The sequence below is a fragment of the Polyodon spathula genome, chromosome 24 (genome assembly GCF_017654505.1).
Source record: "Polyodon spathula isolate WHYD16114869_AA chromosome 24, ASM1765450v1, whole genome shotgun sequence".
Classification (NCBI taxonomy): domain Eukaryota; kingdom Metazoa; phylum Chordata; class Actinopteri; order Acipenseriformes; family Polyodontidae; genus Polyodon; species Polyodon spathula.
The window spans coordinates 18,487,524-18,499,568 of record NC_054557.1 but is presented as its reverse complement, the minus strand read 5'-3'; the positions used below and the strand labels follow the sequence as shown (position 1 = coordinate 18,499,568).

At 46.3% G+C, this 12,045-nt stretch overlaps 2 protein-coding genes and 1 pseudogene across 2 annotated transcripts; 1 reads left to right on the top strand and 2 right to left on the bottom strand.

Annotated features, from left to right (window-relative positions):
* Nucleotides 1-2,229, bottom strand: part of LOC121299005 — a 2,907-nt pseudogene extending 678 nt beyond the window's left edge.
* Nucleotides 2,228-6,556, top strand: LOC121298568 (trypsin-like). Its single transcript, XM_041225696.1, has 5 exons — nucleotides 2,228-2,352; nucleotides 4,369-4,560; nucleotides 4,841-5,100; nucleotides 5,675-5,811; nucleotides 6,318-6,556. Exons 1-5 carry the CDS (start codon nucleotides 2,228-2,230, stop codon nucleotides 6,465-6,467), a joined length of 864 nt encoding a protein of 287 aa, XP_041081630.1. The 3' UTR covers nucleotides 6,468-6,556.
* A 2,431-nt stretch (nucleotides 6,557-8,987) lies between these two features.
* LOC121299008 (anionic trypsin-2-like) lies at nucleotides 8,988-11,860 on the bottom strand. Its single transcript, XM_041226434.1, has 5 exons — nucleotides 11,534-11,860; nucleotides 10,468-10,633; nucleotides 9,883-10,142; nucleotides 9,565-9,704; nucleotides 8,988-9,177 (listed from the first exon to the last, which is right to left on the bottom strand). Exons 1-5 carry the CDS (start codon nucleotides 11,622-11,624, stop codon nucleotides 9,028-9,030), a joined length of 807 nt encoding a protein of 268 aa, XP_041082368.1. The 5' UTR covers nucleotides 11,625-11,860; the 3' UTR covers nucleotides 8,988-9,027.
* Between the last annotated feature and the right edge of the window lie 185 nt (nucleotides 11,861-12,045).

Sequence of the window (12,045 nt, the reverse complement as noted above, 5' to 3'; positions counted from 1 at the left end):
TCTCGGTGTATTGATGGTTGTATTGATGGTTGTATTGATCAGTGTATTGATGGTTGTATTGATGGTTGTATTGATCAGTGTATTGATGGTTGTATTGATCAGTGTATGGATGGTGTCTCAGTGTATTGATCAGTGTATTGATGGTGTCTCGGTGTATTGATGGTTGTATTGATGGTTGTATTGATCAGTGTATTGATGGTTGTATTGATCAGTGTATGGACGGTGTCTCAGTGTATTGATGGTTGTATTGATGGTTGTATTGATCAGTGTATTAATGGTGTATTGATCAGTGTATGGATGGTGTCTCGGTGTATTGATGGTTGTATTGATCAGTGTATGGATGGTGTCTCAGTGCAGTGACTGTACCTGGCAGGCGTCCTTGCCCCCCTCCAGGTACCCCGCACAGACCATGGTGCTGGTGATCTGCCCCGGGTATGAGTTCTCACAGACCTCATCGCTGAGAATGGGAAGATCCACACACTGCAGGTTAAATGGGTTGAACACTGGAGCAGAGGGAGAGAGAGGAGGAGGAGGATGAAGATTATTATACTGTGCTGTGCTTTTATAAGGGTTAGTTTTTTATATGCTTTACCTTTACCTTTAGTCTGTTTTTTATATGCTTTACCAGACCTCTCTGTGCTTTACAATGCTTCCCTATACTTTACCAGATCTCTCTGTGCTTTACAATGCTTCCCTATGCTTTACCAGACCTCTCTGTGCTTTACAATGCTTCCCTATGCTTTACCAGACCTCTCTGTGCTTTACAATGCTTCCCTATGCTTTACCAGACCTCTCTGTGCTTTACAATGCTTCCCTATGCTTTACCAGACCTCTCTGTGCTTTACAATGCTTCCCTATGCTTGACCAGACCTCTCTGTGCTTTACAATGCTTCCCTATGCTTTACCAGACTTCTCTGTGCTTTATAATAACTACCTAGGCTTTTCCCACTATGCTTGATTACACTTCGAATGGTCTAAGAGAACACGAAACTACCTTGATGGATCCCACTATGCTTGGTGATACGAACACTATGTGAAACGAAAGTTAGCTTTTGCAAAAATCGACGTGGGGCGTGACACCCCCCACCCCCGGCATGGGGGTCGGTGATGATATTGCCCCAGCCGGACACCACACACATCTCCCCCGCGTTGGGGCAGGTCCGGGCCAGGGGGATGGGCCGGACGAACTCGTTGATGGTGGCAGGGTGCGAGAGCTTCATCAGCATGATGTCGTGGTCCAGGGTCTGGTAGTCGTAGCTGGGGTGCCAGTAGATGGCGTCCACAGTCGTGAACTGCTCTGTACCCTCGTGCTGCCAGATGTGATGGTCCCCCAGGACTGCGAACTGGGAATAGGGGCTGCGCAGGAGGGGGGGGGGGGTATCTGTTATTAAACTAAGCTGTACAATGCTCCCTTATGCTTTACCAGACCTCTCTGTGCCTTATAATGCTTCCCTATGCTTTACCAGACCTCTTTGTGCTTTACAATGCTTCCCTATGCTTTACCAGACCTCTCTGTGCTTTATAATGCTTCACTGTGCTTTACCAGACCTCTCTGTGCTTTACAATGCTTCCCTATGCTTTACCAGACCTCTCTGTGCTTTATAATGCTTCCCTATGCTTTACCAGACCTCTCTGTGCTTTATAATGCTTCACTGTGCTTTACCATTGGTTGTGAGTAAAACACCTAACTAGCAATCAGTCAGTAAATCCGTTATTAAACTGAGCGTAGGGGCCAGCTGTACTCACTTCTGCCAGCAGTGGGCAGCAGAGATGACCCACTGGTCATTGATGAGGGAGCCCCCGCAGTAATGGTACCCAATGTTGAGGGAGACCTGCCAGGGCTGGGAGTGGGGGCGACACTCGTACCCCCCGATAATCCGCTCATCTTCGATGGGGGCTGCAGCTGCACCCAGCGCAGAGAGAGAGAGAGAGAGAGAGGGAGAGAGAGAGAGAGAGAGAGAGAGAGAGAGAGAGAGAGAGAGTGACTTGTTGCAGCAGCAGTTGTTGATGATGCAGAGTTCCCCCCCCTGGTCTCTGTAAGTCTCTTTGGATAAAAGCGTCTGCTGAATGACTCATTCATAAAAAATAATGTAAAAGCATGCGTGGAAAGACTACCAAGAAAACCCCAGACTGGTAGACTTTTCTAAAGGCTGTCTGCAGTGTGAATAATTGGAGTGAGATCATGTTACCTGCAGCTCCGAGAAGCAGGAGAACGATAAACGTCTTCATGTTTTGTGTGTTCAAAGTTTTCTTCTCTCCGAGCTGCAGACCGGCGCTCCAGGGAGGGTATTTATACCTGCAGCCCCCAGATCTCTCGAGCTGGGGCTCGCTTTCTCTGTCCCAGGTTAATGAGTAAGTGTTCCTGTGATCTTGCACAGGTGCTGTGACCCCCCCCCCCCCTTCCCCCTCAGACAGGTTGAGATATTAACAGGAAGATTGCAATATTAACATTGGCAGGACATTCAGGTTCCACAGCCAGTCAAACTGTTCAAGCTATTTTGTTCAATTGTATTTACAGTTTTGCTGCAGTAATTCCAATGATTTATTTATGTATTTGTTTATTATGTCTATATTAATTTATTAGCATCATAAGAACATAAGAACCTAAGAAAGTTTACAAATGAGAGGAGGCCATGCGGCCCATCTTGCTCGTTTGGTTGTCGGTAGCTTATTGATCCCAGAATCTCATCAAGCAGCTTCTTGAAGGATCCCAGGGTGTCAGCTTCAACAACATTACTGGGGAGTTGATTCCAGACCCTCACGATTCTCTGTGTAAAAAAGTGCCTCCTATTTACTGTTCTGAATGCCCCTTTGTCTAATCTCCATTTGTGACCCCTGGTCCTTGTTTCTTTTTTCAGGTCGAAAAAGTCCCTTTGGTCAACACTGTCAATACCTTTTAGGATTTTGAATGCTTGAATCAGTAGTCTTCTTTCTTCCAGTCTGAATAGATTCAATTCTTTTAGCCTGTCTGCACATGACATGCCTTTTAAGCCCGGAATAATTCTGGTCGCTCTTCTTTGCACTCTTTCTAGAGCAGCAATATCTTTTTTATAGCGAGGTGACCAGAACTGCACACAATATTCAAGATGAGGTCTTACTAGTGCATTGTACAGTTTTAACATTACTTCCCTTGATTTAAATTCAACACTTTTCACAATGTATCCGAGCATCTTGTTAGCCTTTTTTATAGCTTCCCCACATTGTCTAGATGAGTCAACAAAAACTCCTAGGTCTTTTCATAGATTCCTTCTCCAATTTCAGTATCTCCCATGTGATATTTATAATGCATATTTCTATTTCCTGCGTGCAGTACCTTACACTTTTCTCTATTAAATGTCATTTGCCATGTGTCTGCCCAGTTCTGAATGCTGTCTAGATCATTTCTGGTTATTATATAAGTTGACCAGTGAGTTGGAAAGTGTATAGATTTACCGCATTTTCTTGGTAAATCCAAATAATATTTTAAATGAATGTGTTAATTGATAAATGTGTTAATGTGGACTGCTTGACTCTTTTAGTTTCAACAACACAGATGGCTGAAGGTCAGTTGGTGTTTTTTTTTATCAATCCAGATAACTGTGAGATGGACCCACTTGGTGTAATTCACTCAAGATTGGTGCCCTGTCATGAAAAGGTGTTTCCTTTGAAACAGAGCACACGAGATAGCCAGTGACCGAGCCTGATCACACGTTAACTTTGAAGGGGCTGCTCCACCCCTCGAAATATAAATAGCTGAGAGGGAGGGCTGAGTGAGTTGGGAGATCACATTGAAGAAGAAGAAGAAGAAGAAGAAGAAGAAGAAGAAGAAGATGAAATCACTAGTTGCCTTGGTGCTTTTTGGAGTGGCAGGTGACTGGAGATGTTATATTGGCAGAGAGAAAGACAGAAGATGGAGAGAGGCTTTTCCACAAGAGTACCACTCAGAGACGAGGGTTCAATTCCAATTCCATTGTAAAATCAATTTCTAAAATCAAATGTCCAATTCCATCGAAGGAATTGGAAATGTAACATGACAGAATTGCAATTTTGATCAGCGATGCATTGGAATTAAAACAAAGGAATAGGAACTGGAATGGGGAATTGATTTGAAATTGCAATTGGAATTGATTTTAAATTGGAATTGTATTTGATATTAATTTTGAATTGGAATTGATTTTAAATTGGAATTGATTTTAATTTTGAATTGTAATTGATTTGAAATTGGAATTGGAATTTATTTGGAATTGGAATTGTAATTGATTTTAAATTGTAATTGTAATTGCTTTTAATTTTGAATTGGAATTGATTTAAAACAGTAATTGATTTTAAATTGGAATTGGAATTGATTTGGAATTGGAATTGGAATTGGTATTATAGATGGAATTGCAGATGCAGTCTGGTGTTTATTAGCCTGTGTATTTCAGTGGCCGCTGCCCTGCCTGGGGAGAAGATCGTTGGGGGGTATGAATGCAAACCCAACTCCAAGCCCTACCAGGCCTCTCTCAACTATGGGTACCACTTCTGCGGGGGGGTCCTGATCAACGACCAGTGGGTGCTCTCCGTCGCCCACTGCTGGTACAAGTAAGTCGCACACCCGTGCACGCACACGCACACGCTTCACCAGGTAAAGTAATCACATTGAAGTTGTTTGCTTGTTTTTGGTTTTTATACACATGACACAAAACACTAAAGTTAAACGTTAAACATTCATAATAATAATAATATAATAATAATAATAATAATAATAATAAAAATATTCAATTTACAAAGTGTTTTTTACATACCATAGTTCTTGTCTTCTTGTGTGTGTGTGTGTTAATTGGCCCCAGGTCTGATAGTGTGTGTGCTTCCCCCCCACCAGCCCCTACTCCATGCAGATAGTCCTGGGGGAGCACAACCTGCGTATGGTCGAGGGCACGGAGCAGGTAATGAAGACCGACACCATCGTGTGGCACCCCAGCTACGACTACCAGACCCTGGACCACGACATCATGCTAATCAAGCTGTACCACCCCGTCAGCGTGAACAGCTTCGTGAGGCCGGTCAGCCTGCCCCACGGCTGCCCCTCCGCGGGCATGGAATGTGTGGTGTCAGGCTGGGGTAACACACTCTCCTCCGGAGGTAGGGGTACCAGCGCGAGCGCATCTGGGAACTTGGGCAACACTTCCTTGTGCTTTACCATGCATCTCTGTGATGTACAATGCTTTACTGTGCTTTACCACACCTCTCTGTGCTTTACAATGCTTCCCTATGCTTTACCAGACCTCTCTGTGCTTTACAATGCTTCTCTATGCTTTACCACACCTCTCTGTGCTTTACAATGCTTCCCTATGCTTTACCAGACCTCTCTGTGCTTTACAATGCTTCCCTATGCTTTACCAGACCTCTCTGTGCTTTACAATGCTTCCCTATGCTTTACCAGACCTCTCTGTCCTTTATAATGCTTCCCTATGCTTTACCAGACCTCTCTGTGCTTTACAATGCTTCCCTATGCTTTACCAGACCTCTCTGTGCTTTACAATGCTTCCCTATGCTTTACCACACCTCTCTGTGGTTTACATTGGCTGCCTGTGCTTTACCATGCTTTCACTGTGATTTAATACACTGCCCATTTACTATGGGAACCTTTTTCTAAGGGCTGGTTGTTTCATAGTCATATTGAAAGGGTCCCTCCCCCTCCCTGTCTCCTGCGCAGTGTACCTGCCTCTCTCCCTGCAGTGCCTGGATTTGCCTATCCTGACTCAGGCGGAGTGTGACACCGCCTACCCCGGCATGATAACCAGCACCATGCTCTGTGCTGGATTCCTGGAGGGGGGCAAGGACGCCTGCAACGTAGGTACCAGGGGCAGCGAGTCACTGTGTAGGGAAAGAACTACAGCTCCCATCATGCCTCACCGGTGCCACCTGCGAGGAGGCATGCTGGGATCTGGAGTCCTAACTATGCCTGTTACTCCTGTGTATCGATGTATCGCAGAGGTCTGTGTCATTTGCATTGTGACACAAGACACAAGACCACAAGCATATATATATATATATATATATATATATATATATATATATATATATATATATATTGTGTGTGTGTGTGTGTGTGTGTGTGTGTCAGTGGCTTCGTTTGGGTTTGGTTCCGCAGTCCTAGTCAATGCATTGTTGCTGTCGTCTTCAACCTTATTGAAGCAGTAAGTAGTTTGCAACAGAAATTCCTCGGCTCTTTATCATTACATCAGGAGGACTGACGGAGTGAATCAGACAGCTGTGGGCGGGAGATGGGAGTCATGTGACTCAGCTTGCCTCCTATGTGTGATCACTGTTCATGGCTCGTTGTGTTTGACTTTCAGGGTGACTCCGGCAGCCCGCTGGTGTGTAATAACGAGGTTCACGGGCTGGTTTCATGGGGTAACGGCTGTGCTCAGCAGCACTACCCCGGAGTCTACACCAAGATCTGCTCCCTGCTCCCCTGGATCGAGAGCACCATGGCGTTGAACTGAGGGGCGGGAGGGGGTACCCAGATCCAGCGATCAGAGACAACCAACGAGGGCAAGACCATCATCAATATCATCATCATCATCATCATCATCATCACCATAGCAATGATATGACAGCGGGATCGTCTGAACCGCGTGGCATTAACCAATAAATTGGTTTCTTACCACTAAGAATGGTACCTTTTTATATGTGTTGTTGGTGTGTGTGTGTGTGTGTGTGTCACTGTGAGTGTGTATCTCTGTTTCTTTGTGTGTGCACACACCACACACCACAACAACAGTGTGTCGGATTGTGTGTGAGTGTGTCTGGATGTGCACGTAGAGACTGTTTGTTTGTGTGGACACACACACGGACACCTGTGTGTGAGTGTGTACTGGATGTGTGACATACATCTGTGTGTGTGTGTGTGTGTGTGAGTGTGAGTCTGTGTGTGTGTGTGTGTGAGTGTGAGTCTGTCTCTGGATGTGTGTGTGTGTGTGTGTGTGTGTGTGTGTCTCTGGATGTGTGTGTGTATCTCTGTTTGTGTGTGTGTGTGTGTGAGTGTGAGTGTGAGTCTGTCTCTGGATGTGTGCGTGTATCTCTGTTTGTGTGTGTGTGTGTGTGTGTGTGAGTGTGTCTCTGTCAGACCTCACATAGAGACAACTATGTGTGTGTGTGTGTGTGTGTGTGTGTGTGTGTGTGTGTGTGTGTGTGTGTGTGTGTGTGTGTGTGTGTGTGTGTGTTTGTGTGTGTGTGTCTGTGTGTGTGTGTCTGTGTGTGAGTGTGTGTGTGTGTGAGTGTGAGTGTGTCTCTGTTTGTGTGTGTGAGTGTGAGTGTGTGAGTGTGAGTGTGTCTCTGGATGTGTGCGTGTATCTCTGTTTGTTTGTGTGTGTGTGTGTGAGTGTGTCTCCGGATGTGTGCGTGTGTGTGTGTCTCTGGATGTGTGCGTGTATCTCTGTTTGTTTGTGTATGTGTGTGCGTGAGTGTGAGTTTGTCTCTGGATGTGGGTGTGTATCTCTGTTTGTGTGTGTGTGTCTGTGTGTGTGTGTGTGTGAGAGTGTGAGTGTGTCTCTGGATGTGTGCGTGTATCTCTGTTTGTGTGTGTGTGTGTGTGTGCGTGTGCGTGTATCTCTGTTTGTGTGTGTGTGTGTGCGTGTATCTCTGTGTGTGTGTGTGTGTGTGTGTGTGTATGTGTGTGTGTTTGTGTGTGTGTGTGTGCGTGTATCTCTGTTTGTGTCTGTGTGTGTGTGTGCGTGTATCTCTGTTTGTGTGTGTGTGTGTGCGTGTTTGTCTCTGGGATTCAGGCGCACACGGGTACAGAAGCCTTGATATCTCCGAACCTTATTGAGTATCAATATCAGAACATTTCTAAATAATATTGCTTAATATTACCAACTAATATGTGAAAATGTGTGGGAGGAAAACCTCCAACCTCCAAAAAATCCCCATAGAACAAGTAGTTTAATATCAGATGATATTTAATATAATTTCACACTTGTACTGTTTAAGGGGTAATCATGTGTAATCACACTGTGCTGCAGCTCTTAGGAATTCACATCCTAGAGCCTTCATCAGTGTTATTGAAACTAGAAGAGTCCGAGTCAAGCAGACCAGCATTTGGGCTCCAGTGCCTTCATCAGTGTTATTGAAACTAGAAGAGACCGAGTCAAGCAGACCAGCGTTTGGGCTCTAGTGCCTTCATCAGTGTTATTGAAACTAGAAAACTGAGTCAAGCAGACCAGCATTTGGGCTCTAGTGCCTTCATCAGTGTTATTGAAACTAGAAGAGAGCGAGTCAAGCAGACCAGCATTTGGGCTCTAGTGCCTTCATCAGTGTTATTGAAACTAGAAGAGAGCGAGTCAGCAGACCAGCATTTGGGCTCCAGTGCCTTCATCAGTGTTATTGAAACTAGAAAAGATCGAGTCAAGCAGACCAGCGTTTGGGCTCTAGTGCCTTCATCAGTGTTATTGAAACTAGAAGAGATCGAGTCAAGCAGACCAGCGTTTGGGCTCTAGTGCCTTCATCAGTGTTATTGAAACTAGAAGAGACCGAGTCAAGCAGACCAGCGTTTGGGCTCTAGTGCCTTCATCAGTGTTATTGAAACTAGAAGAGACTGAGTCAAGCAGACCAGCGTTTGGGCTCTAGTGCCTTCATCAGTGTTATTGAAACTAGAAGAGACCGAGTCAAGCAGACCAGCATTTGGGCTCTAGTGCCTTCATCAGTGTTATTGAAACTAGAAGAGAGCGAGTCAAGCAGACCAGCATTTGGGCTCCAGTGCCTTCATCAGTGTTACTGAAACTAGAAGAGATCGAGTCAAGCAGACCAGCGTTTGGGCTCTAGTGCCTTCATCAGTGTTATTGAAACTAGAAGAGAGCGAGTCAGCAGACCAGCATTTGGGCTCCAGTGCCTTCATCAGTGTTACTGAAACTAGAAAAGATCGAGTCAAGCAGACCAGCGTTTGGGCTCTAGTGCCTTCATCAGTGTTATTGAAACTAGAAGAGAGCGAGTCAAGCAGAGCAGCAGTAAAGACAGGGGCAGTGTTTCTCTAGCTCAGTGTATTTTTTATTGTATCGAGTTCCTGCCTCAGTTCCTGGCGATGGTTTCCGTCACCCAGTCGTTGTAGCGGCACACCTTGGCGTAGACCCCCGGGAAGTCTGGGACGGCACAGCCGTACCCCCAGGAGACCACGCCCTGCAGCTCCCCGTCACAGACCACCGGACCCCCAGAATCACCCTGAAATGCGCAGTTTTGAAAAAGAAAAGAAAACCTTTTTTTCTTTTTTTTTTTGCATGTAGCACGTTTTGAAATTGTGTTAGACCGCTATTCCTGTACTCTGTTTAAAACTGACCAGCATCTTTTTGAATTTATTTTTTCGTTCAGTTCTCTGGTTTGCTTGCAGATTACAGAACCGTGCAACAGTTTCCATTACGCTTCTCTCATTACTGTGTGTTTGCATAGCAGCTAAATACATGTGTGCCGACACCTCATTGCATTGCAACGTGGAAATCTTTTTGCACGATACCTGTAATATAATGGTATCAGAAAATTTACCAAGTCAGTCACAGAACAGGGGGGGGGGGGGGGGGGGGGGGGGGGGGGGGGGGGGGGGTTGGCTCCTACCGGGCACGAGTCCTCCTTGCCCCCCTCCAGGAAGCCAGCGCAGAACATGTTGTCGGTGATCAAGCTTCCATACGACCCCCGACACTCAACGTCGCTCAGGATCGGGGCGTCCAAGCACTGCAGACGAGACGCGTAGTTCACTGAGAGGAAAACAAAACACAAGCGACCGTGAGCGCTGGTGTTTGGATTTGATGAACATGCTTCGGTTCAGAGCGCTTTCTCTGCACGCTTTGTTAGAAAGAAACACACTGTCGACAGCGTGGGGTTACAGATTAACAAAGGGCTCTATAATAAGACTGCTGCTGCTGAAGCATTCACCTCCGCTGGTGATAAGGTTTCCCCAGCCGGAGATCAGACACGGGGTCCCTGCCGGCGCGCAGCTGGAGGCCAGTCTGATGGGCTGCACGTACTGGTTGAACTGGGCGGGCCGCTGCAGCTTGATCAGCATGAAGTCGTTGTCAGTGGTGCCCTCGTCGTAACCAGGGTGATTGATCGCCTTGGCAACGGGTATGTGCTGCTCCGTCCCCTCGGAGCTGGAGATATCGTGCTCTCCCAGGTGAACTGTCAACCGACTGGGGCTGGGAGGAGGAGAGGAGAGGAGAGCAGGAGAGGGGAGGAGAGGAGGAGAGAGGAGGAGAGGAGAGGAGAGAGGAGGGGAGAGGAGAGAGGAGGAGAGAAGAGGAGAGGAGAGAGGAGGGGAGAAGGGAGGAGGGAGAGAAGGGAGGATAGAGGGAGGAGAGCAGAAAAGAGAATAGAGGGAAGAGAGGAGAGATGAGTTTCGACTAGAAGTCTTTCTCTGTGTCTTCAATGTAAATTCAACGACAAAGCCTTTCAGTTGCAGTAGGAATGTACCGTTCCTCGCCGCTCTGTCGAGGAGTGTGTGACTGACTGAAGTAGACTTACTGCATGGAGCAGTGAGCAGCGGACACCGCCCACCACTCACTGATGAGGGACGCCCCGCACCAGCGGTTCCCGCTGTCATAGGTCAGGTACACCTGCCAGGGCTGGGAGTGGGGTCTGCATTCGTACCCCCCAATTATCTTGTCATCGTCGCTGGGGAGGGAAGCCACTGAGGAGAGAGGAATCACTAAATACTGAGCAGATGGACACTTTCTGACATTCACTTTCCTTTTTAAAGTCTTGCACAGTCGTTTAGAGCCCACCCCCCATGCTTTCCACATAGTTATACTACCCACCTACTAATGGTGACCTTGTTTTTTAATATGCTTTACAATGCTTCCCTATGCTTTACCAGACCTCTCTGTGCTTTACAATGCTTCCCTATGCTTTACCAGACCTCTCTGTGCTTTACAATGCTTCCCTATGCTTTACCAGACCTCTCTGTGCTTTACAATGCTTCCCTATGCTTTACCAGACCTCTCTGTGCTTTACAATGCTTCCCTATGCTTTACCAGACCTCTCTGTGCTTTACAATGCTTCCCTATGCTTTACCAGACCTCTCTGTGCTTTACAATGCTTCCCTATGCTTTACCAGACCTCTCTGTGCTTTACAATGCTTCCCTCTGCTTTACCAGACCTCTCTGTGCTTTACAATGCTTCCCTGTGCTTTACCAGACCTCTCTGTGCTTTACAATGCTTCCCTATGCTTTACCAGACCTCTCTGTGCTTTACAATGCTTCCCTATGCTTTACCAGACCTCTCTGTGCTTTACAATGCTTCCCTATGCTTTACCAGACCTCTCTGTGCTTTACAATGCTTCCCTATGCTTTACCAGACCTCTCTGTGCTTTACAATGCTTCCCTGTGCTTTACCAGACCTCTCTGTGCTTTATTACACTTTGCTGCGCTTTGTACCTCTTTAGCTCTCATGCCCCACGTTTCAAATTCAAAGTTAATTAAAGTCTTTATCTTTTAGCCGATGAGTCTAGGTTACACCTGCACTCCTCTCCACAGCCCCTGTGTAACTTCCATAGCGCGAATAAGCAAAGGGAAGCGGTGTCTATAGTTACCCGCGCAGCCGAACAGCAATGCCAGGAGAATAAGCTTCATGATTCTGTGCCTTCTGTGCGCCGAGATCGCTTTTATATCCCCTCCGCGCATCGTCAATCATAGCGCTGGGAAACGACCTGTCCGGATCACTTGTGCACGTGTTATGCACTTTGTGAACGATTAACTTTGAGGTTGTTTTTTTAAAAGACACGTGTCAGAATGTCATGCTAGTCTGGGTGCTCTGCTATGCGATCAGTTATATTAGATCCGTCTTTATTGTGTTTTAGAACAAGTGTACAGGGCCTTATCGAGCGCTATATTCTGCAGTTTTGAAGACTGACTTTGGATTCGGTTTTAATTCTGCAAACTGTGTTGTTGTTGTTTGAAATCTTTTGCTGAATTGCGTTTCCTGTCACGTTTCACGCAGCTCTGTGCGTGGGTAGCATTTACATTTCATTTTGCTGTCGGGTCGTTAACAGGGAATTTTACACTCTGCTACATCACGTATCAGATTTAAAAGCACGTCCTGTAT

Excerpts from the sequence above, each read along its gene's own strand:
- LOC121298568 (XM_041225696.1), top strand. The coding sequence starts at position 2,228 with ATGTTTTGTGTGTTCAAAGTTTTCTTCTCTCCGAGCTGCAGACCGGCG. Across the intron at positions 4,561-4,840 it reads GTCGCCCACTGCTGGTACAA|CCCCTACTCCATGCAGATAG; the intron begins GTAAGTCGCACA and ends CCCCCCCACCAG. Across the intron at positions 5,812-6,317 it reads GGGGCAAGGACGCCTGCAAC|GGTGACTCCGGCAGCCCGCT; the intron begins GTAGGTACCAGG and ends TTTGACTTTCAG.
- LOC121299008 (XM_041226434.1), bottom strand. The coding sequence starts at position 11,624 with ATGCGCGGAGGGGATATAAAAGCGATCTCGGCGCACAGAAGGCACAGA. Across the intron at positions 10,143-10,467 it reads GCTGCTCACTGCTCCATGCA|CCCCAGTCGGTTGACAGTTC; the intron begins GTAAGTCTACTT and ends TCCTCCTCCCAG. Across the intron at positions 9,178-9,564 it reads GCAAGGAGGACTCGTGCCCG|GGTGATTCTGGGGGTCCGGT; the intron begins GTAGGAGCCAAC and ends TGCGCATTTCAG.